General features: G+C 36.1%; 1 protein-coding gene across 2 annotated transcripts in view; it reads right to left on the minus strand.

Annotated features, from left to right (window-relative positions):
- MTA3 (metastasis associated 1 family member 3) overlaps positions 1–24,739 on the minus strand; it is a 136,720-nt gene that overhangs the window by 60,112 nt on the left and 51,869 nt on the right. For both annotated transcript variants that reach the window (XM_032102860.1, XM_032102861.1), the window contains exons 7-10: positions 22,629–22,731; positions 13,147–13,246; positions 8,125–8,313; positions 2,969–3,043 (exon numbers count right to left, since the gene is read on the minus strand). In XM_032102860.1, coding sequence (XP_031958751.1) covers positions 2,969–3,043; positions 8,125–8,313; positions 13,147–13,246; positions 22,629–22,731 — 467 coding nt within the window. The remainder of the gene's footprint in view (positions 1–2,968; positions 3,044–8,124; positions 8,314–13,146; positions 13,247–22,628; positions 22,732–24,739) is intronic.

Below are 24,739 nucleotides of genomic sequence, written 5' to 3' on the forward strand. Positions count from 1 at the left end.
TGTACTTTTAGTACTGGCACGGGGGTTGTAAGGAATGCAATTTAACAATTGCTTCCCTCCTTTATTTACTAAAGTGAATGATACACTGCCTTCTAAAAAAATAACCATGCAATACCATTTCAGTATAAGCTATATTTGTATACCTTAAAACTATGGCTAACATTGCTCTCTAAAAGCAACAGAACATGTCACAGCTTGAATTCACACTGACATACTAACTTTTAACTACCAAGAGAGAGGAAAGGATGCAGAAAAAAAACTACCAATAGTTGCATTTTCTAAGATGAAACCTCTGCCTGTTGAAATTTAGAGACAGAACTGGTAAAAACTGGAAGCTGAAACTGAAAATATTTAGACAAGAAACAAAGCACCAGTTTGTAATAAATCCCTAGAGCAATGCAACAAAGAGAGCTGATGCTTTACCTGGAAAAAAATTTACATCTTAAACAGTGTTTCAAACAGGTCTTACAGACTGCATTGCAGGGGAGGTCAAAGTACACTAACTTCACCTGGGGTCTATTGCTTTAAATGAACTAGCATTGAAACTGAATGTTTGTGGGGTTTAAGGATATTTGCTATGAATATCAACTTACAAATATCCCAAGAAATGAATATTTCCCTAAATTAGTACTGTTTTCAACCGTGGAAATAAATAACCGAGAGGCAAATATAATTTATCGTTTCAGTAGAGCAATTTAGCTACCATTTAATATGTTCTCTCTTCTCCTCTTATGAAGTCTCAGTAAAGTCTTTTTTGCATTGAATCAGACTTTTAAGGAGAACACCACAAACAACCTTTCATTCAGTAGAATCAATCAATCAAAACCTGGCCTTCCTCAAATGCTATATATAATGTAGTGGTCATGAGAAGTGCCATATCACCAAGAATCATTACCCAAGGCCTGAATTAATTTTGCTAGACAAGTTCAGAGAACTTTAACATATCTTCCCTTCTCTTTGACTTGAAGGGAAGATGTTCTCAAAGCAAGGTGGTAGCAGTACCTCCACTGCCATTAAATCACCATATTTATAACCTAGCAAGAACAACATTTAGTAACAATTATGATAAAGAAACCTTTCTTATGGCTGACACAATACATCTAATTCACACAAAGAAATAAAGATAATTAAAAGCAAATTTTTATATTAAATCACCCAAATCTAGAACTCAGGTTCTGTATTTTAAAATTCAAGAATGTGCATTGACCTTTTTCATCTTCCCATTCCCACCAGTCCCCCTAGCCCTCGAGCATGAGATTTTGAGGAGAATGACTCTGAAATTGCCACTTCCTTACTGAATGCATTTTCTCCCTGAAATGCATTCCATTATCACTGCTTGTTCTTTTTCAACAATTCCTACAGATACTTTTTTTACTGAACTGTATTAATTTTTACCATTCCACAAAAACTAAACAAGGGCATGATGAAATTCTAATCCCTTTTTAGGAAGGATTACAGAAATGTTAACCAGGATAAAAATTAGGCATTTGGCCTACACTAGCTTTGTTATTGATGATCACATACATGACCCTGAAAGAAGACATCTAAAGCATTCAATCCTGAGTGTATTGCCGCAGTCTGAGTAAGATGTGGTAAGTTTATTTAGTTACAAGTAAAACACAGGCATTACAAAAGCATTCAAATCACAGATAACCATAAAGCCTATGTGTTTTTCTTGTAAAAACCCTAATCCTATGGAAGGACATGTGATCTTAAACACCACACATCTTGATCTTTGTAGCAACAGAATCATAATAGAGCTCTAGAGAACTACAAAGGGAATCTTAGCCTTTCACCAGCCACTCCAGAGCAAGCATTTCAGAAAAAAGTCACATTTTTATCTGATTCTTAAAGATAATCTTGCCCAATCATTAAGAGTTGACAAGATGCACAGCAAATCTCTGTTGGCAGCACCGTTCTAGGATAAAAATTAACAGTGAAAAAAAGTGTTAAAAGTGAAAAGAATGGTGACAAACCTAGAAAAACATGCCTTTATATGGAACATATTATATTATATTTGTATTATCCATAGAACTAAAAAGCCCTAGTGATAGTCCAAGATTCTACTATGTGGTAAAAGACTGTTCCCTTATTTTCCATACTCTAACCAGATGATGTAGAAACAATTTCAAATAAACCAGAACAACCTGAAGCAATTACTCTTCTGATACATTTAATCTGAAAAATGTCTAAAGATCCATCTAACTACAACTGTAGTTACTACAGCAAAAAAAATTATTTTCAATATGCTGTCCATAACATCACCATCAATTATGTGGCAAGCAAAGGAGCTACAGTTTAAACATTAAATCAAAAATTAAAATAGAGTATTTCAAAGTATTTTATGTCTAAACCAAGGAGTAAATAGATAAAGAGTACAAGACATAAAAAAGCACCAACACTGAAATTTTGCCTAAACCTGCTAAAAATATCCCAGTATTGGTACCCAATATAATCTTAACATGTTTTTGCTCCAGAGCAACCCAAACAGTTGAACATTCAATCAGAAGGATGAACACAAGGTCTCAATTTTGAAATGCTGGTAATGCCAAAGTAATGTTTTGTTCAGGAGTACCAATAAAAGGTTCATAACACCAGCAGCCACTTTAACACAATGAATTTCCTTCAGTCCCACAGCAGCTTCCCAGCCTAAAGCATTTGCTCTACAGTCCATTTCCTTCTGATCCGCTACTGAAGTAGGAACCAGGAATCCCATTGCTTCAAACCAGCATACAATACAAATGGCTTAAAAAGCTCCTCACAGCTATGGGATGTACAGCAGACATCAGAGGATTTGACAATGCAGCCTGAAACAGCACAGAACCATTGGTTTATACCCCAAAATGTTACCTTAGGCCTCCCGTCGTGTATCTTTTCAAGAAGACAAACAGATTTTTATGCTTTAACAAGATCACATTTTTTTAAGAATGTCTCAGACTGGTTCATTCTGAAATAGTCATTAAATTACCTGCTGCACATATCTGTCAGTGGTTTTCCACATGTAGTAATACTCAATGATGCTAGTCAGTGACTTCCAAGGGAGCTGAAAAACATTTGTTACAAGTTAAAGTGGTCCCAAGAAATTGCAACATCCACTTCTTGTGAAATCAAGTATAGTTGAGACAAATACTAAAACCTGTATTAACGTATTAAATTACATTAGAATCCATATGTAAACAAACACATTGCAAGTAATAATACACAACCTTTCCTTACAGTATGCTGAATTACATTATCACACATCCAAATCTAAATGTAATTTATTCTATTTAAGCCATATGGTTAAACAAAATGATCAAAACAGAATGCAGATTTCCATCAGGAAACACAGAAGGTAATATCTCTATTATAAAGTGTGTCAGATGGAGAATAACATTAGGACTAAAAGAAATCATCTTGACAAGACTGTGCTCGAGTCTCATGATAATTTTGCTCTTAAAAAACACAAAGGATGCAGATTTTTCATGTCCCATAACAACTCAGCTGCTCATACATTACCACTAGTTTTGCATAAACTCCCACATGCTCTCAACCATTATCAAGAAACAAAAGGATGTGAGGGACAAATGTTACCCTGAGCAACAAGAGTGATACTGACAATAAATTTTTCACAAAATTCTCTGTACAAACAAGGTACATTTGATAATGACTATTATTTTGGGTGCCCACATTCATCGGTAAAATAAAAATGTATTAACCTAAGTCTAGGGAAGAAAATTAAGCAACCATTTTTAATTATCACCAAATAACCTATTAAACTCCACAAGGTCTTCCTGTAATTTAAATTACAATGTCTCATCCAAAATTCATGCAATTTTTCTTCATAACTTGGAACGTTACTAATTTGTCTGTTATATTTTCTAGAGGCATGCATTAATGCAAGTATTATCTGCTTTCTAGAAATGAGGATGATGTTTAGGAGATTCCAGAAAATACAGGTGTGGAAACTGATCTTTCCAACCTTACTGACCCCATTAGGCAGCTTTCTGCATGCCTTAAGTCAAAAGAATAGTTTTCTGCAACTTTAAATTCCTAAAACACCAGCGGAACACCTTCTCAAAGTGCCTCTCCCTGCATGCAGAAGCTCACTAGTTTTTTGAGCTGCTTGATTCAGGGTCAGAGTTAGAAGTGTACCAAAGTGTATAAATCCCCAAACATTTGCATTTGATTCAAATGTAGCAGTGTATGAAATGCATATGCTGATGTCCCAATAAGCAGTAACACACTTCAGGTTCTTAAAAACCTTTTGCTATCTCAGGCCATTTGTGTCTTGAAAGAAATCTTCCCCCAGAAAGTCCAGTGACATGAAGATATGTTTGGTGTGAGGTGACAGATGAAATGATTGTCAGTCTCCAGGTCCACCTTCCTCCTGGCATCCAGGTGAAATGCTGTCACCCCAACCTCCTGCCATTGTCAATTAGTTTATTTTAGCATATTCACATTTATTTTCCTTCCTGAATACTTACTGACATGTTCATGGTCCAAATGTTTGCCATTTCTCTAAAAAATACTTTAATCTATTTTAACTATGACTGTGACACCAGTATGTTCATTCACTCAGTAGGCATCTACAAGTAAAGATAATTAAGATGCATGGACCAAATAACTGCAATCCTTTTGCACTTTGATTCAAAACTTGGAAAACCTGTTTGACAGATTGAGTATGGATAACCTGTATTCCATTTACCTATGCACTTAATGCACTGAACTGCCAGTGAAGCTGTCAACAGCCATAGAATAACATATTGTCATTAGCAAATTCTGTTCTTGAAAGAAGTAAATATGCTCATCTGCATAACATTTTTGCAGGAGGAAATTAGCAAAAGCTATCAGCTCTACAAAAACAGAGAGAGGGGAATTTTAAGTTTCTTTAGTTTCTCCAGGGTAAAAATAAACCAATCTAATCAGATCAGCAAGAAAAGTTTAGGATTATAAATCATCCTAAAATGAACATGGTAATTTTAAGGCATGTTTTCACAATTTTCTAAAGCTGGAAAACTGTTGCTCCTGCTTTCTACAAACAGTTCCAAGTCTTGATTACCAAGGCCTTTCCTGCCATATCTGAGATGTAATAGTTATGAATTAGTGAAAACTGTTGATAATGAAAAACTTAAGAAGTATAACAGCTTTGTCTTACTGTTAGGAAAAGTTACAGTTGGAGAACTTAAAATATTCATTCTTTTTCCATTCTACCACCCTGGGATGTGAAATAATTCAAGCACATCAAGTAAATTGAATTAGCTTACAAGGTTTAGGTTGATTAGGATTCACACAGAGTCTTAAAGATAGAAGAACCTCTCCTATAAAAGTCAGTCAACAATTGATGAAAATTATTATTCAAAGGCTAGACTGGTAACTTGATTACAAATGAGCATCTCTTATGTATGAAAAAAAGGTAAAGTCCTTTACATCATTTAATTTATAATAATCCTGTTTACTAATATTTAGTGTTTGTAGCTTAATACTTGAGCTGCACATCTAACATCAGACAGTGGCAGTTCATAGCAATTGCTGGAAAAGTAAATGAATCTGCCCTTTACAGAACTATCATGTAAGGGCTGCAATTGCAGCTGCTGTGCCTTGCAAAGCTGGGCCGACTCAGAAGAGGCAACTCCTCTGGGATGTAATGACTCAGGCAGGTACTACATCATCCTTCTGCTTCAGGAGACTGCTACCAACCACCTCCTGCCATGCAACGTGACTTTCTTGCCTGTCCTGTGGCACCACTGCTTGACTGCTCAGGTTTGAATTTAATCTCAGGCACTGCAGATTTAATTTTATCACTAGATCCTACGTGGGTGTCTAACAAGTTCACACACACACTATCAGTTCATTTGCCCTTGCTCTAAAAGCACATCTACGAGTCCTTAAACTTATCAATGGCTCTCCACTGGAGAGAGAGATGACAATAGATAAAAGTATTATCATGGAAAATCGCTGCTTAAGTGCTACATATTTATACCTACCTCACCTTGCAGAAACTTTTCACATATCCATGATCTAAATCTCGAAGCACTATTTTCGATGATTACTTAAAAAGCAAATGTGTGTTTTCAAATCCCTGTACTTTTAGAATGCTACATAGGAAGTGAGAACACATATATTTTACACTAGAGAAATTAAGATATCCCAAGACTACACAATGATTAGCATAATTGAAAGATTTCAAATTAGAATTAAATAAAGACTGTGCACTGTTATTAGTACCATATAAATTGAGATATAAAATAGATGTTCTTCTAAGGATTTTTTAAAATGACACTTTTCCAAAGATTAAAAAAAGTGACTAGGAGTATATAATATCCCTGTTCTAACTAAATGAAGCTATAATTAATTAGTGCTCCACATCCATTTGTGCTGCACTCTGACTCATGGTTAAGGTGCCCTCAGTAGGCTACGCAAAGCTATCACCTGTGTGTGTCTCCTGCTTCAAGAGGAGACCATGGGAAAGTATCTGCATTTTGGGAAGGAAGATTCAGTGAAAGAGGGAGGGTATCAGGAATCTATCTGAGACAAAATTTGAATATTGCAAACAGCTTCTAATAGAATCATTCAAATACCTATCATTTGAATATTACAAATGCGGAGGCAATTCTTGCAATGCATTGCTATTCTGTATCACTTTAATGTAGTAGTAGGTAACACAGAAATTTTACAGAAAATAAAAATACTACATAAATACCAGAGACAAGCCTTCTGCATAGTTATTCACAAATTGTGTTAGGACACAACTCATAAACAGCCAATAAAATGTGTTACATGCTTAAGGCATTTTTAAAAGCCAAATATTATATATTAGGAACCATTTAATTAGAAGACATAGCTCCTGAATTATTGTACAATTACAGCTGAGAACTATTTGTCTGTATGAGAAATAATATGGAATGTAGTTTACATTAAGATTTCAGTTCTAAAAATCTATAAAATATTATTTTTCAATAATATTTTCTTGAACTTACAAGAGCTGTTTCATCCATGATGCAACTTTCAACCTTATGTCATGAATGCAGTGAACATTTTCTCCCTTGGGAATCTCAAAATTAAGCATGCAGATATAATACACCTATTAAAATGTCAGTTCACTAGAAAAACAATAGCCTTCCCTTCCCACCTTCATTCAATTACCTGTTCCATTTCAAATCTGTGAAAATGAAGGAAAGACAGCTTAGCTCATTGCCAAGCCTCCTCCCACTGTCCCACACTCTACCTTGGAAGGACTTCTACATTTGCCATACAGTACCTTTTTTTTCCCCTCACAAAGATCATTAATAAACTTCTGCAAAGAAAATAAAAAAAATCTGAGCTCTCGGAGTCAAGCAGGATGGGATTAATGTGGAAATGTTTCAATCAACTTCAGTCTTAATGGAATTCCTTTGGCTCAAATCTTAACCTCTCCATAAAGCCCAACCTGAACTTGGTACAACAGAGGAAATGTTTTTCCTTGAAAGAAAAAGGCTCTCCATAAAATGTGTAAAAAAATTCGCAGCAAATTACTAGCAATTCCAGCAATCAGTGTTAGAATCTATTTAATTTCATTACTCTGCATTAGAATTAGCAAATTAAAGGTTTACTGCTCTATAGTCTGATACTTCAGTACCAAAACCAGTGTAGTTAGAACATATTGGAAAACATTTCTTTCACTTTTCAGAACTGCCAAAACATCTAATATATCAAAATAACTCCCTGTAGTACATTTTAAAACCTATCTGAATATAAATTTCTCTCTGCTAACCATAGTAGGAAACCCCAGCTTTCCAAAAACACCCAGGGGAGTCAGCCATGTAGCTGCTAATGAATTTCACTGGAAATTGTGGAAACACTCTGCAAAGTTCCCGGACCTTTTTCAGATGCTTGTAAAATCCTTGTAAAAATCCTTCTCAGAATGTCTCAGCATGAAACATCCTACGTGGTATTAAACCACTAAACAGATTATCTTGTGTCACCATCATTCCAAACAAAGAAAGCACATTGACTTTCAGCCAGATAAAATGCATACATATGTTAATCACACGTACTTGTTACACAGATTTCTCCCCTAGCTAAACCTTCCAAACCTACAGAAAGCAGTTATGCTCAACCATGGCAACACACAGCTACAGGAAAGGGCACCACTTTCATACTTACAAAGTCTTGTCGAATGTCATTGAAGTCCTTGCCATACTTTTCCAAAGCCTCTTCAAATAAACTAGCTTCTGATGCTGACCACTCTTCCATTTCATCTCTGCATAGGACAGGCCCTCCCAGTGGCACTAGAACACTGATGGCACTGCTCAAATCATAGTTGTGTTTATGCAGTGTGTCCATTGCGTGAAACTGGCAGGGACAAGGAGAGAATAAAGATGTGTTTAAATAGACAGTAGTCCATTTCAGTTAATGCAAATTCAATATATTATTCTCTATAAGCCAAGCCAGGAGCCTCAATTGATACTAAATTTAGAATCTGTCTCGATATCATCATTTTCTGCTGCGGAATATGAGGAAAATAAATGGTTTATTACTTAATCTGGGAAAGGAAATACCTTGATAAAACGTTTACCAAAAATGACATTAGTTTATTAGTTCCCGCAAATTACTAGCAAACACTTATAAAGAATCTTTAGTTGGTAGAAATTGGTTCCAAGAACCCAATAAAGACAGCGGCATATATTGACTGCAGGGGCCATTTTCAATTAACAGAAGCTTTAAATAGTAACTAAACAGCTGCTCGGACATCTATGAGCTCAATATTTTCTCATTGCTGGTGAAGGAAGACACTTATTGTTTTCATTATCATCATACCGAAAGAACAGCAAGATTTTTGTCCCTTGCTAAACCCTGTTGTCACAGATTGGTACATAAGGTTTCTTTGGTTGATTCCCTTTCTGTTATAGAGAAAAACAGAAAACAAACAAGTGAAAACAATCTTCCCACTGTAGGTAACACTGAACGCTCCCACTGCTAACCAATGATGGGGAATATGAAGAGTAAACAAATCCACCCGTCGGGAAAATGAGCAACACACAAGAAGCATTTCTGACCCAGTGTCCCAAAAGAGCCCATCACCACAATACAACTGGCTGTGCTGAAGGAGGTATCAGAGTTAGAAGTGTAATAATGTTTGTGACTGTATCAGTCTCCTTCCAGTGTGTCCCACCACAGTGCTGAGCTCCAAGTGTAGCGTGCAAACTCTCACACGGCCACAAACCCAGCTAAGAGAAAACCTTTCAGGGAAGGAACATTCCTGTGTTATGTGCCAGTATAGCAATTCCAGCTGAGCTTCTGCATACAAATCTACTGCAAATAATGGATTTTACTTCTCTTTTGCCATCGTCTATGAATGACTATTGTCTCTCTCCAGTGTTCACCATAAAGTCTTTGAGTGCTATCAAGCGCAAGATTCTGGAACTGTTTTGTCTCCAAGAAGCAATGTCACTATTATCCTGCAATATATCATTTTACTTATGGTTCAATCAAATTCACCAGCCTGGAGAAAAGCCATTGTTAAAATCAGGTATTCTAATATGGAAATATGCAACATAATGTCTAAAATCCATCAGCTTCATATTAAAGAATGTACATTGAAATCACTGGTTTATTGCTTACCATTCAGGCAATGAGTAAACCAGGACTAAAAATTGAACTCTTACAGAAGATGTGTCACTGAGGTTTAAATCATTTTTTAAATTGCAGCCCTCATGGAAAAGCAGTACACACAGGCCATCTTCCAAGCAGCTGCTGAATCCAGATCTATTCACTGATCCCAACTTTCTCAAAAATGACAACAGAAGTGAATAAATCAGAATCTTGCTCTTGCTTTATGTTTGTTTTTCATCTATAATAAACATCTGACTCCATAACACTTTTTTTGATAATAGTAAAGATTCATACTGAAGTCTGTGGATAAGTGCTGTCTTTGCTGAGCTGTCCTGTGACAGAAGACCACTGACAAGTCCTCTGATAAAAACTCTGCCTTCTACAGGTTTGTCAGCCCTCACCTGCATCCAATTTCCCCACTGCAGTGCAAATTGTGGTAGCAAAAGCACAAGAAGCCTGAAGGCATTCGTAGAGGCTGAGAGAAAAAGTCCTGGAGTATCTTCTTTTTATCTGCTTTACCCTAAGAAGCAGGAGGCTTGGAGACCGGGCATTGCCTCTCCCAAACAGAAGCCTGAAGGACAGAGTAAGAACCTTCCCTAAGAACATTTGCCCAGAGCATGCTGTCCAGCACCAACAAGGGGGCCCAGCAGAGGAAAAGCGTTAGCCACACACGCAAGAGGCAACTTCAAATCCAAATATAAGCAAGCAAAGGAAGAGACTTTCCACCAAAAGCTAAGGAAGGGTTGTATGGAAATGAAAGAAAGGGCCTGAGAGGGCATCCTGCAAACCAGCCACACAACACAGCTCCAAAACCAGCTGCAATTTCAGACTGAACTGCCTCCAACAAAGCACTCAAACTGGAAACTGAGTGTGGATTCTCCAATTCAATATTTTAAGTGTGTTTATCTTAGGAGCCACATATATGGAAGTCTAATAAAAATCATTAAAAAGACACCATCCAAAATGCAAAGGAAAAGACTGTTCATCCTTTTAATTTTGAAGAGACATCCAATATCAGATTGAGGTCCCTACAATAAAGTTACATAAGCTCTTCTGAACAAATCCACTACAAGGAGCAAGTGATTCCATCAACCTGCTTTGCTTTAAATGGCTCTCATGATCAGTATATGTACTATGAAATATTTAGGAATCTGAAACAGAGGGTCTTCCCAGTCTCTTTCTCTTCTTAGAGATCAATTTTCATTATAAAATAAAACACTGCCTTTGGGAAGGCCAGAAATGCAAGTTTTAGTTGGTTGTCTCAAGTCTTTACCACTGTAAGAGAAGCACATTTTTTATCATCTAAGAAGGTAAACACATTGTTTCATGTCTTCAGTAGGGTTTGCTAAAAGCAGGGGGTTTCCTATCTCGTCTCATTACTTTCCCGATGTTTTCAAAATAAAGGAGCTTGAAAGCAGCCTCTCAGTTGTTATTCTCCTGCAAGAAATGTGTACATAAACCCTGAATTTATCCATGTTTATAATCTAGGCTTTTTTTTTTTTTTTTTTTTAATATCAGCCTGTTTACAGTTATGCCTGATTAAAACAACTAATTAGGAATAATGGAAAGCCACAGGTGTGGCATACAGAAATCCCATTAATAGTACCTCAGGTGCAAGGGTTATCTGCCTTGCATTAAGAAGATAGATGGTATAATTTTCTTAGTGTTATGCACCTATATCCAAAGTATAAATGAGACACACCACAAGTTCTGCAAATGTCTCTACTAACTTTAACTGCTGCTGAAAATATGCTCCAATTAACATGGAAATGTCTGAAAAAGTAACTATTATAATGACAAATATGTCTTTTCTTAACTTAGAAGGAAGTATGTTGCCAAAAAGCAAAAAGTAGGTTTTTAAAAAGCTGAGGGGGTAGAAAAATGAGAAGAGACAGACACAATAATTAAGTCTAGGGTGGCTCCTCTGATGCCTCATTACAAGATATGCCTTTCATTAAGTGTAATGGAAGTTAATGGACCATTTGCAATGAAGAAACATTAACATGGCAAACAAAGTATCCCTTTATTAGCAGCATTGCACATATACTTTCAAATGAGAAATTGCCATAAGGATAAATCCATTCTACACTGAATACAGTATGCAAATAAAGAAGGTATATGCAATATGTGGAATTTATTCAAAATTCTTAATTAAATGAAATAATAAAATGAAAAATATTAAAGAACTATTCTGATGAACTAAATAAAGTATTTAATGTGAATAGAATTGTGTTTGTAAAATTCATATTAGCAATTGTGAAACAGAAAATTAATTTTGAGTATTACTGAAAACACTACATTTTACCCCTACCTTTATGATACTATCATAATCCAGACTAAATCAGTTTCCTGTTCAATAGCCTTTGAGTACACTGCAAAAAGTAATAAATTAAAAATTTTTCTCACCATAATAATGAATTTATCTGGAATACAAGAATTGTCCCAGTGAATCAGACCAATCACCCATCTAACTAAGCATTGTGTCTCTCACAGTAGCACCAAAGAATGTTAGACAAAATATTCAGGTAAGTCTAACCACAGTCTGAGGTTAGACCATTTCATTGACTAGCATCTACAAAGCTTGAGAATTAGGATGTTTAGAATGTACGCCTTTCCCTATTCTCCTCAGTATTAATTTATGTCCTATGGTACATAATTTTTCTAACTATTTTTTAGCCTGCTGGTATTGCCCATTCCCACAAAATTTTGTGCAACTGAATTCCAGGGACTCTCTATTCATTCTATAAGGCAGCCCCTTAACTATTTTAACTGATCTGTTAGTTTTATTGAGTTTCCTCTAATTCCAATACTCCAGCATCTGGTAAATAGCAGGTCTTCTTTAGCCTAAACTATGTGACAATGTTTAGGTACAAAAACACCTAAAATAATAAAACAACAGTTGATGCCTTTGGATATATAAGTCAAACTTGATTCTATGAAACAGTAATATTTTTTGTTCTCACATAGTGTTCCTGGCATACTTTATTTACTGTAGAACACCTTCTCATCTCAGCTAGTATGATTATACAGAAACAAACCTCTAATCAATATATTTTTCACTTTCTCTAAAAGATGCAGGTGCTTACATTAACGGTGAACAGCATACTAAGGAAACATAGTAAGAACATGCTAATTAAAATGTTCTTAAAAAATATGCTTACAAAGTCAGATTGCTTATCCTTTAGAAAATGTGATGACATATATATCCAGTAAGTGCAAAGTATTATCAATACACAATTTTCAATCAGCTTTATTACCGACATACTTTAAATGACACTGTTGAACTGTACCGAATGAATCCCTCTAATATGTGTATTATCCATTCTGCTGTGGGTATCCACAGCTGTGGATGATCCACAACTAAAGCCAAGTGTGGCACAGTGTGATTACAAGGGCAGCACTGAGAAGCTTAGAGAAAACACACAGGATTTTCTAACACACACCCACACCCACACACACCCCCTTGCATGCAGGTATCTAAAGGACAACAGGCAGAGAAGGGGGACTTTGGAGTAACAGAAAGTGTTGAATTCACAGATATAGATGTTGTAGGAAGTTTAAGAAGCCACCTACCAGTGTGATGTCTCGGGAAGCAGCAGCTGCACTCATGTGTAAACTGGGTTGCCTGACAGAACTACTGCAGTCCAAGGCTCGAGCAAACGTGCCAACCGCACTGCAATAGAGGAACAGGAGTGACAGTAAATACACAGAAAGGTGCAATCCCTTATATCAGATTACATCATCTCTATAAAAGTGTCCTTTTAAACATGGAAGTCACATACTGTTACTGTTAAGATTTCAGGTCTCTGCTAACAAAGAACAACTTGATAAAGACAAACCACTAAACACTGCAGCAAATATGCTGACCTTCTGCCCCCAAAAGTAATGATGGACATGTAAGAACAGCAGCTCAGAAACAGAAGGTACTCACAGAATTCTCATGTACCAACCTCTTAATGTATCGATTTTTCAATTAATTGCAAAGTCAAAGGTTCTCCACAGTTTGGAGTTTACAATCGAGACTATTATTTCTAAAATTAAAATGCTATAATAGTGCTTAAAAATTATCATTCAAATGAAAAAGGGGGTTCACCATGTCCCCACGAGGAAATGAAAAACACTTTACTCACTTCAGTAGTCCATGTCTACTACTTCCATTAGTGAGCCAAAAAAAGCTTATTAGCCTAGTCTAAGGTACTGCCAAAAGCCTGTTTTTGTCACAGGGTTTAAGCAATAATGAAAACAATGGATCTCTCAATCAACTCAATAAAAGCATTCCATTATTGAAATGAAAATATTTTTTCCAAAACTTTATTTTTTTTCCACTTTAGTTGATGAATTGTACATGGCATCTATTATACTTAGACTGTTCTAAACTGTAAACATTTCTTGGAGAGCAGTAAACATTTCTTGGAAGTACATCTAAGTATCATGCACAGGGAAGGGAAAAATGCATAGAAAATTTGACTGGGCCCAGCATATCATCCGGGAAACGAGCAAAGATGCAGTGACACAGAACATTATCACTTAACAGATGAGAAGTTTGTCCAGTACCAGCAGTTGTATAACGACGAAGTGCATTGTGTCACATTGATATCAGAAAAGTCCCATTTGTTGCAGTTATGACATAAGCCCTTCTAAATTCAAAGACCCAGTTACAAAACAGATGTAATGCAGTGCAAGGCTCTGGTGTAGGGACTCAAGCCTCACTCAGCAATTACACCCCACACAACTTACAAGTGCAGAATTACACCAATGGTGAATGTCACTGACAGATCAACACACATTGCTGTATCCTATAAATCTGATATTCAACCATGAAATAATGTGCACTGAGACTTAAACTCACTGAAGTTATAAATGATCATGGAGAAACTGATAATAATGTATGTTACTGCAATTTTATCTTGAATCTCAAAATATTTAATACTGAATACATGTCTCAGTACTTGCTGCCACAGTCTTACAAGTTAAGATTCAACAGCAGTGATTCAGACCCCTGGTATTAACTGCTTAGGTTTCTAAAGGCTGTGGAATACGTAAGTGATATTCAAATGTTTTTCCATGACCTTTGCTCCTTCTTTGCGGAGATGGCAACTATGGGACAAGAACACACACACACATTCTATACTTTTTTTTTTTTTAAAGCTTGGCAGTACATAAAACACTATTTGTCCACAAATCACTCCCAAGAATAAGGCTCTATTGTGAACACATTTCCTGATAGTCAGTCAACCCCTTTCAACATGTTGGCATTGGTAAGGGTTGTAGCTAAGCAGTCTTTCCTGTGATCCTTCTGTCCCTACTGTTCAAACCAGTGAATGTGGCATGACTGCATTCCCCTTCTGCTGCTACCTACCAGCTTCTTATCTTCCTTTGGCATAACTGAAATGATTTTCTTTGGACCACATTTCTAAAATAAAGTCTGAGTATGCTATGAACATTACAAGAACATTCTCACAGTCACTCTCTGGCAGATCAAACTTTTGAGGCTGACTTCAGAGCCCAAGAGTATTTTGCTGCCCAGAATGTAAAGTCATAACTAAGACACAATATAAAGCTAGGTTTATTCTGAATAAGTGATAAAGAGGTAAGAACTGATGCACCAGTGGACATTGCTTCCAGTGCTGTACTGAGTAGGAGAGGATTGCAGCCATCAGAATGCTGTGTGGGAGTTTGGAGTATATGAGTGCAAAACAAATTAATAATAAATAAAACACATAAAGACAAAATAAAATAAATAAAACAATAAAAGATAATAATAAAAAATAGCATAAAATGTAACAGAACAAATACGATAATAAGAGCAACACAAATAAATAATAAATAAGAAAATGCAAGCAGTGTGCCATTGGGGACAGGACAGGGGATGGGGATGGTACAGGACACAAATGGGGGGTGTGGAAGTGTGAGGTGTGTGCATGTCAGTGGCTCTCTTGAAATCAAAGTAACTTCCAGTTCTCCTTTCCCCTCAAAACTTGTGAAAAACAGTGAATTTCCAAATAAGTGTAGGAATTCTAGAGCATTTGGCTGTTAAATAGTAACTAGGTTCAAAATTAAACAGAGATATACAGTGTTCTGTATAATCTAGCTATGCAATTCAGATCTAAATTCAATACTAATTTTAGAAATCACTAAAATACCTTAATTTTTATGTTTTTCAATTAAAAATACATACACGAGGAACATATTGATGCAAAGGTCAAAAACTGTATTTGTCATTTGTCCTTGCATGATTTTTTTCTAATTCCACCATTCAATAATTGTTTTAGAAAAGGAACAAAATCAATAACTAACCAATGCCATTTTCAGAAGACACACTATTGTCTTTACCTACCTAAAATAAAACTCAGTATTAAGCCAACGCAAGCTAAACAGTCACACCCTAACCACTCATTTTTCTTAACAAACTTTCAACATTAATGTCTTGTTAAGCTTGTAGAATTCAAAGAATAATTGCAAATAGTTAACTGAAATTATATTTAATTCAATAATAACAATAATAAACTGACAACCCAAAAAACGGTGCTCAGCAAGCTACTTATGAATTATTGAACATGTAATTAAAATACTTAGACTTCAAATAGAAACCAACACTCCCCACATTTTCCAAAATAAGCTAAAGCCAAAAGTCACACAGACAGTGAATTACACAGGTGGCAGAAAGACGGACAAGACAAACAATTGGTATTATCAGCAGGGAGATCACTCTCTGCACAGCCTGCATCAGCAAGCAGCTATAAGAGCTTTAAGGGTTAGACCAAATGATCCAGTGTTATCTTAATTAGGTTTTCCTCGGTTTAATTATCTTAAAGAGCAGAACCAAGAACGTTCTCTCAAGGATTTTTAACAGATTGCACCTGACAACCATACAAACAAAAGAAATTGATGCAGTCCAGTGCCAGGATCTAAGATTATGGAATAAATCCACAAATTCAGCGAAACTCAACAACGTCTATGTCCAAAAAACTTTGGAGAGATCGCTGCAGTTGCTATGCCTGTGGGCCCTACCTTTAAGCACATTGCTCCAAATTTCTTATAGCTCAAGTCTAAGACAGTAAAGGAAATAATTGTTCAAATTTTTGCGTAAGATTAATATTAGTGGTAGGCAATGAAATTAAGAAGCAACAAACACAAGAGACTGTCCTAACAAGCTTCCAAAGTTTCAGTGGCTCATCAGTAACTAGTTCTGAAAAACGCTGTTATTTACCAAAGAAAATCTGGAACCACTGCAATTACACACCAGGATACAAACAGCCTCTGCTTCTCCCAGTAGCAACAGTGGTCTGGCACCAAAACAGATCCAGAAGGTTCTGGATCCAGGCCAGCAACTCCCAATTTTCTTCTACCTCGTATTCTTGAAAATGCAGCTGAGACATACATCCTTCTCAGTCTGAGGATGCTTGTTTCAAAACTGTTCACTTTTCTACACTGTTTGTCTGTTTCAGTGATACCAGAGAAGTAGTGGGTATACTCTGGACAAAGCTGTTGGAAGTGAACCACATCTGTGCATACATGAATCTCCAAATCCACAATTCTCCACAGATACTTGCGAACTAATGAATGAGACCTTTGCCTCACCTCTGAGCTAATATTTTTGAGGAAAACGATTAAGTGATCTTTGGTTGTTTTCTACATATTAGGGAAGCTTTTTGTTTTCCTTCTTTTTACTCCAGTGTTCCTCTTCACTGTAAATTGGAAACAGTCCTAAAGAGTGACCTTTGAGACTGCTCTGAACTTTACAAACAGCAAATTAATATCTGCTTGTTCTTTAAGAAAATATCGTGATACTTAAAATACTGGAAAGAAGAAAAAAAATACATCTTCGGTGAAGACACATGTAAGCAACAAAATATTAATTTAAAACTGAAAATACACCCGAGATTTTCACTACCCAATTTTGCAAAATCTGACCTGCAGAACATATTCAAAGTAAAATGATGCTGTCACAAAAGACATTTTCTTGGCATTTCTGAGCAACTGCCTGTACAGCGCTATGCTTCATTATTATCACTTCAGGTATTTACAGCACAAAGGGAGATTACATGATAAACGTGAAAAGTCACCTGCAACTATTCTTTTGCTGAAAGACTCTCAGAGTAAGTGTGGCATGATATATAAATGTGTGTGCTACGACCAACCTTCACATTCATTACTAGATGAATAGAAATGAAACATATGTGAAATCTTTCTTCTTCAACAGAAAAAGAATCTGATAGATAAAAGTAGTTTAATTCACAGGATGTTATTTAAGGCATCATCTGTATGCCATCCTGCAATTTCAGTCACAGAGGAGGAAATGTACAGCCCCCTAAAAGCAGGTCCATGAAAACTCTGCTACAGAAATTTATTCTTTATACTGCAATAGATCAAAATTCATTAAAAAAAAGGACACAAAAAGAAATTCATCTCCAAGTCTGAATTAGTCCTTTTCAAATGAATTCGAGTCAAGAAGTACAGTAATACAAAATGCACAAGGGAATAAATATATACTAGCCAGGCATGACAGACAGGCAGAAACATAGAACTTTTGATATGCCTAGTAAACTTGATGTGAACATATTTTTCCTTTTTTATTGCCAAACCATCTGCCTACCATTAGATGCTGTAATTCACCTTGCTAGCAAACATCCAGTTTTGTGAGCGCAGCACTGGCATCAAGAGTTTTCACCATTTTTGCTGCATAATTTTATGTTGCAATTCTGCCAGTAAATTTAATTACCTCTTTAATGAACTTCAATTCCTTTTACTTCTCACCACCTCCAGAGAATCCAGAAGCGTAGTAATACAAACTGATGTCTTTTATGTATTTATTTTCATTTATGAGCTTTGGGAATCTTGTCTACTGCCACTGACTACAATGAATTATTTCACAAGAACAGAGCATTATTGTTTGATCACACCTGTAAATGTCTTTATTTATCATTCTAAGTTAATGAGTATATTATTTTCCTCAGTATAATGAAAGATACCTTGTCAGTTGAAGCTGCATTGTGTTCCCTTCCTTACTATAAATTAATGTAACAAATACACTTAAAATCATAGAACATCTCCAAATACACCAGCATACTGTGACCACTTATAACTAAATCAATAGTAACCAACAGAAAATTAATATAATCACTGCCCTAGAGCAAATGGAAAAGTGGGAACAACACAGGAAGGATCAAGATCTAATTTAACATGACTAACAAGTAATTTTCCATTCTTCTGTGATTTTACATCAAAAAATAAGTGGCATTCAAATAAAGAGAAATATGTCAGATAGAGGTATGTAAAGCCATTTTAATGTCATAGAAATCCAAGCACAAGATTTTAAGGTAGAGAAGCAATGCCTCAAGGCTCTTTTAATTAGATTTCAAAACTTCGGTTTAGTTGGAAATAAGCCGGGACCACAAATGTCTGTAAAATTGCTTCATTTAGAGATATATTCCTTCCAGAAGACTATGTTGATAATGTAGTTAGATGAAGCAGAACGAAAGAACTATGTTCTTAATGGTTTCACTGAATCATAAAGCACATAAACAGAACTACAACGTACCAAAAATGTATCATGTAATGAATTATAGCCCAAATTAGCAGACAGAAAGAAAATTTAAAAAAAAAAAAAAAAGGGTCATTTCTTGAGCTCTCAGCATCTGTCCAGACCAGAGCTCACACCTCCTAGTGCATTTGAGTCTGGGCAGGATAATTTTTGACTCTGACAAACCAAAAAAACGCAGGACTATTATGTGATATGGACAATAGGAAAGCTTTTATTTCCTAACACTGTGCAACTTGGGACAGAATTAGAAACAGAACATAAGATCTGGCAGTGAAATGAAGTACTCCTTGTATATCAGAAATGATAACAGACTGACGACTGGAGGAAATGGGCTGTATCTGTATCAGTTCAAATTAGCAACGGAGTTTCAAAGCCCCTGTCCCCAGCGTTTTTATCTACTGCTCTTTAACCAACAACAAGAAGTATCTCGTAGCATACAAACTGGCTTTCTGATAAAAGCAGTTCCACATACTTGTAGATATTTAGTCCACAGGATCTGGCTAGAGTTATCACTAAAAATAAAACTGCTCAAAATGCATAGTGTGGACACTAGGCCCTCATCACCAAATATTCCATTTTTACTATACTAAATTATTTGCTAACAGATAGAAACGGCTGTTGCAGCTTCTCAAACTCCTGTCCTTTGAAGCTGGTAGACACAAAAGAAACATGGCCAATATATAGGACAGAAGCAAAACTGGTTGATGAAATTGTATCTTATTTGAATGGAGTAAAAAATGCTGTTGGACTTTTCCTTGCCACAGCACAAACATTACCCAAAAGAGAACTCAAATTCAGAATACATTAGTCTGATGCCTCAAGCTTCTCATAAAAGATGCTTTTGCTATTTCAAGCAAGAGCCCTTACCCAAATTATGCTTCAGTAGCAGTAACAAGATACTTTCAAGATTTGTATGGCAAGCAAGACTGTTTGGGGAGGCCAAGGTTATGAATCCTTCCACTTTTTTCCAAATCCCCGCCATTTTTTTGGCACTGTTACCTCTAATTTCTGCACAGGATAGGCATATTCTTCTACCTTTCTATCCAGGAAATTATTAAATACTAGGGCTTAGTGAGATGCCCAGACTGACCATGCATATAAATCTAGAAGAAAAGGCCTCTCCTTCCTGAGACAGCAAACAAAACTTGTAAGACTGGGAAAGCTATGTGCCCAAGGTAAACTATAAATATACTTGTAAACGGGCAACACAAATAAAAAAGTATTTAAACACTTTCTAAAAAACCAACAAAGCTGCTTGTGTGATTGAAAAAGCTAAAGCATTTCAGGACAAAAGCAAGTCTTCTTTCAACCAGATCAGACTGAAAAAAAATTAGAATAAATACTCAATTCCTTCGATGCAGCATCTAAAAAAGATCACTTGAAAATGCTTTTGAAATGTCAAACATAATAGCATACACATAGTTAACGAAAATCACACATGGGAAGGTATTCAAGAAAAAATTTTTCTTGTCATATTTTCAAATTTGCAGAACTGAACGTAACCAGAGAAAGACCATTCCAACTGGAAATCCAGCAGGCACAGCCAATGCCTAGTGCAGTTAGGCCACAGCAGAGCTGTCTGTAAGCACTGTTCACCAGATCATAATACCAGCTCTCCACTGTTACTCAAGCAGCTTTTAATGGTCCTATATAATGGTCCAGTATAAATCCTGCAAGCACGCAACATAGCGAATTGACAGCTGCCACCAAATCATCACAGAACTATTTTTCCAGAAATTCATAAAAATCTGTCTCAGAAGCCACTTACTGCATTCTGTGAACACAAGTATATGGGAGCTTGGGAACAGTTTCTGTCAGTTGAAAAGCAGCTTCCAAAGATGAGTGGAGTTCTGTGGAAGAACATCCACAAAGTTGCACCTGAGTAACACCTGATTCCAGATGTCCATTCGCCTACCACAAGACCTTGGATAGTTACAATTAATCAGCCATGATCCACTGTAACAGAAACCATCTTTACAGAAACGTATCAACTGTAAAAAAAATTCAGTCTTGGTCAGGGCACAGCATTGCAAAGGATGTCTTAAATAACAGGAAAAGTATATTCTTCTTTATGTATTTAATTATTTCCTTTTACTTCCCAGCAGGCTGATTACTGCTACACTCCTCTGGGAACATTTTTGCCTCCACAGAATACTACTTCAGTTCCCCAGAGTGGCTGAAAAACAGCAAGCAGAGGAATTTTAAAGCAATGAATGAACTCTTCCAAAATTCACAATCTTTATGCAAATGTTTTTTAGGGCACACCATAATAGACTGGCCATACATCGCCATGTATTATACTGCCTGTGGAAAAAGTAGTTCCGATTCCTGGTTTCTGTGGGACATCTACCAGACCCTGTGACCTTCTGGACACCTGTTAACACCTAAACCCCTCTGCCTTGCTTGAAAATTCAACAAGGGCAAGCAAAAAAAAAAAAAAAAAAAATTAGTACTGTATAGAAAGGATACAACACTCCAGGTGGGGAGAGTAAGGAAAAAACCAAAAGGATCAGCACCTGAACTGTCAACCAGTAAATCAGCATCCCATATCACCATACACATAAGGTGGAAAATATAGAGCAACTTTTTTTTTTTCCCTTCCTGAAATGTTTTATTCAAAAGAAAGAAAAAAAACCAAAAACTAGAAACCATGTAAAAGGATTATTTGCCTAAGAAGATTTGATATTACACTCTGCAAGCAGGTTACAGAAAACACAGGAGATGGATTTATTCAGGATAAAATCCATATGTAAACTGTGTTCTCTGTTATCATTAGAACAGTACCTTTGTAAGTATGAATTAGAGGACAGGCAAAACCTGCTGTATCCCATGAATGTAGAATTGTTCTTCAGTAAGAAACCTACAAATTTTTGAAGGTTTGTTTTTGGGGTTTTTTTTAAGTAGAGAAATAATTTTTAAAGGTATTTATTAATTCAAAGCACTTTGATGTTCCCTTCATAAATCTGCATAATCATGTTAATTTATAAAATCGAACTGACCTGATTTTTTTCACTAATAAAATACATCACTTCAAAACTTTATTTCAACATTCATCCAAAACAATTGTACCGTATATTATTCAGCTTACATGCACGTGTGGCAAGTTCTGCACCCATTCCATTTGTTAACATTTTCTTTATTTCTACTCTTTAACCTCTCTTTTATGCCATGAAATTCCAAGTACTGCAACACAAAACTGAATTATTATTAGCACTGAAATGATTTACTCTGGGAAAGCAAACTGACATCTACATTCAAAGTATCAAATTTGACTATAACCTGAAATACAGGGAGTGTAGCATTATTCCAAAACTCACTTTCTTTTTCTCTCTCCTGTACTGGTAGCTTCAATAAATATACAAAGGGTCATGGTCTGCTTTTCTCTTTTAGCTAACTCTGGGAAGGAGAACGGATCACAAAATGGCAAACAGGATGAGTAACACGATATAGGGGAATAAATAGTCAGTAGGAAAAGGAAAAGGATTTTTTTATGAGAGGATTTTAATCTTACCGTGCTACAACTAAAAACTGGTCAATCTGACGGTCAGTAAGGGGGCTATCTGGATCCCACACTTTTACTTCCAGCTTTGCCTGTTCTCTGTCATCTAATTCTCCTGTCAAAAGGTAGATGGGACAAAACACTTATTACTCACAATGTTTTTCTTTGTGTAGTTCATGCACTATGTTTAAAAGAGACATTGTACATTTTTAAACATATACACATACACACGGAGTACTTAACAATCAGCAGTTATCCATTTAAATTCCATAATGCAACACCACCAAAATAAATATCTTCCCTTAACATCAGCATTTCAATTTAAGGAGACATTGTTAGGAAGCATAATATCAACGAACCTTAATAAAATGTTATTATAAACTTGAAACCATTACCTAAGTAGCCAGTGACTTCTTTAAATTGCTTGTCTACTGTATCAAAGTTACTGTTTCACTTAAGCCATACTAAAATTAATTTTATACTTAACCAGCTTTAGCGATTAAATTCTATCCAATTTGTATTCTGCCCCCCAAAAAAAAATCATTATGCAAAAATGCTGTCTATTATATTTAGGCATTTTGTTACCTCTTCAGCCACTACATTATCTGTATTGTTAATATAAACCATACTATCAAAATTTCTGAGTACATTGAGTAGTTCTAGCCTCTTACAAACAAATACGTAAGGCTGCACCACAACAAAGTTACTATATACTACATCAGCATTTCCCATCTTCATTTGGTTGAACAGAACAATTTGTGTACACGGACATGGCTGTAACAATGGGGGTGGGTCCCAAAATTTAATTTGCCCTATATTCATTGTTACAAGAGTATGGCATTTGTACTGCACAGAAGAACAGAGAAGTGTGAGTTTGGTACAAGGATTCACGTTCATAAGAAAGCCTTGATCTTGTCTTGCCTACTACACCAATAACTTCTCCTGTAAAGTAAGAAACATGTCAGAGGCTGATGGAGGAAGCACCACATATTCTACCAGTATGAAAAGATTTACCTGTGGGATGTAGCCAACACATTTGTGGCCACAAGAGATGACAACAGTAAGTCAGAATCATTGTCTTTCCCTACTGTTTTAGAATAGGAGGGTGCTCTTCCCTCAGCGAACATGTGAAAACCACTAATGTTTAGCTGGTTGCCAGTACTTGTCTGTGACTTCTACACGCTCCTACAAGAATGAAAACCTGTTGTCAGATACAGCCACTCCACTCCCTTTGAAAATCTAGGCTGCGTGGGCACCTCTCTGATCACACAGAAGATCACTTTAGTCTGCGCTATTTCTTCTGACTTTATGAAAACAGCCAGTCTAATCATGCGCAGTATCATCAAGACATGAAACAACCTGTACACTTAAGAGTCTGGAAGCAGACAGCAAACCAAGCACTGGCTCTTCTGAAATCATATTATATATGGTGAGCTCTCTAGCACATTGATTCTGGAAAGAAATTAAAATGTGGTATATATTTATCCCTAGCAAACACACAAGTTAGAACTGCACCATGCTGTCAGGCTAATGTTTCAGGAACAAATTTCACAGTCACATTCTCAGAAAAACACAGTAAATTACTTTCTTCCAATACACAGGCAATAAAGGATTGGCTGCCTAATGGGACTTCAGCTTCTGTTCAAGCTAATTGACATCCAGTACTGGAGAGAAACTTGATTTCTGGCATCTTGGATACGATTTTAGGTCTATCAACTTATTGTATCGATTGCACACCTGTCAATACATTCATTTCTTCCATCTGTGACAGACACATTGTGGGTGATGTTCTACACTTTATAAATATTCTCTGAGCACTTCATTTCAGTCTGTTAATATATAGTTTTTAAATATCTTTAATGTTAGTTAACTGTTTCAGGACATATTCTGGAGATCATAACAACACTCAGGTAGATTACACTTCTCACAAAGATAAAAGATCATACAAACACAGCACCAGTATTCAATCAAAACATGTCTATCTCCTGAATCAAGTCTGCAAAAAGAACAAAAAAATTGCAATACTACAATTCTTACTTCAATTAGAGGTAATCGAGCAATTGCTACCATAAAGTGTTGTAACTCTTGATGAAGGTGAATCTGAAACTTTGCCAAGCAGTATT

The sequence above is a fragment of the Corvus moneduloides genome, chromosome 3, assembly GCF_009650955.1.
Source record: "Corvus moneduloides isolate bCorMon1 chromosome 3, bCorMon1.pri, whole genome shotgun sequence".
In the NCBI taxonomy this organism is placed as follows: domain Eukaryota; kingdom Metazoa; phylum Chordata; class Aves; order Passeriformes; family Corvidae; genus Corvus; species Corvus moneduloides.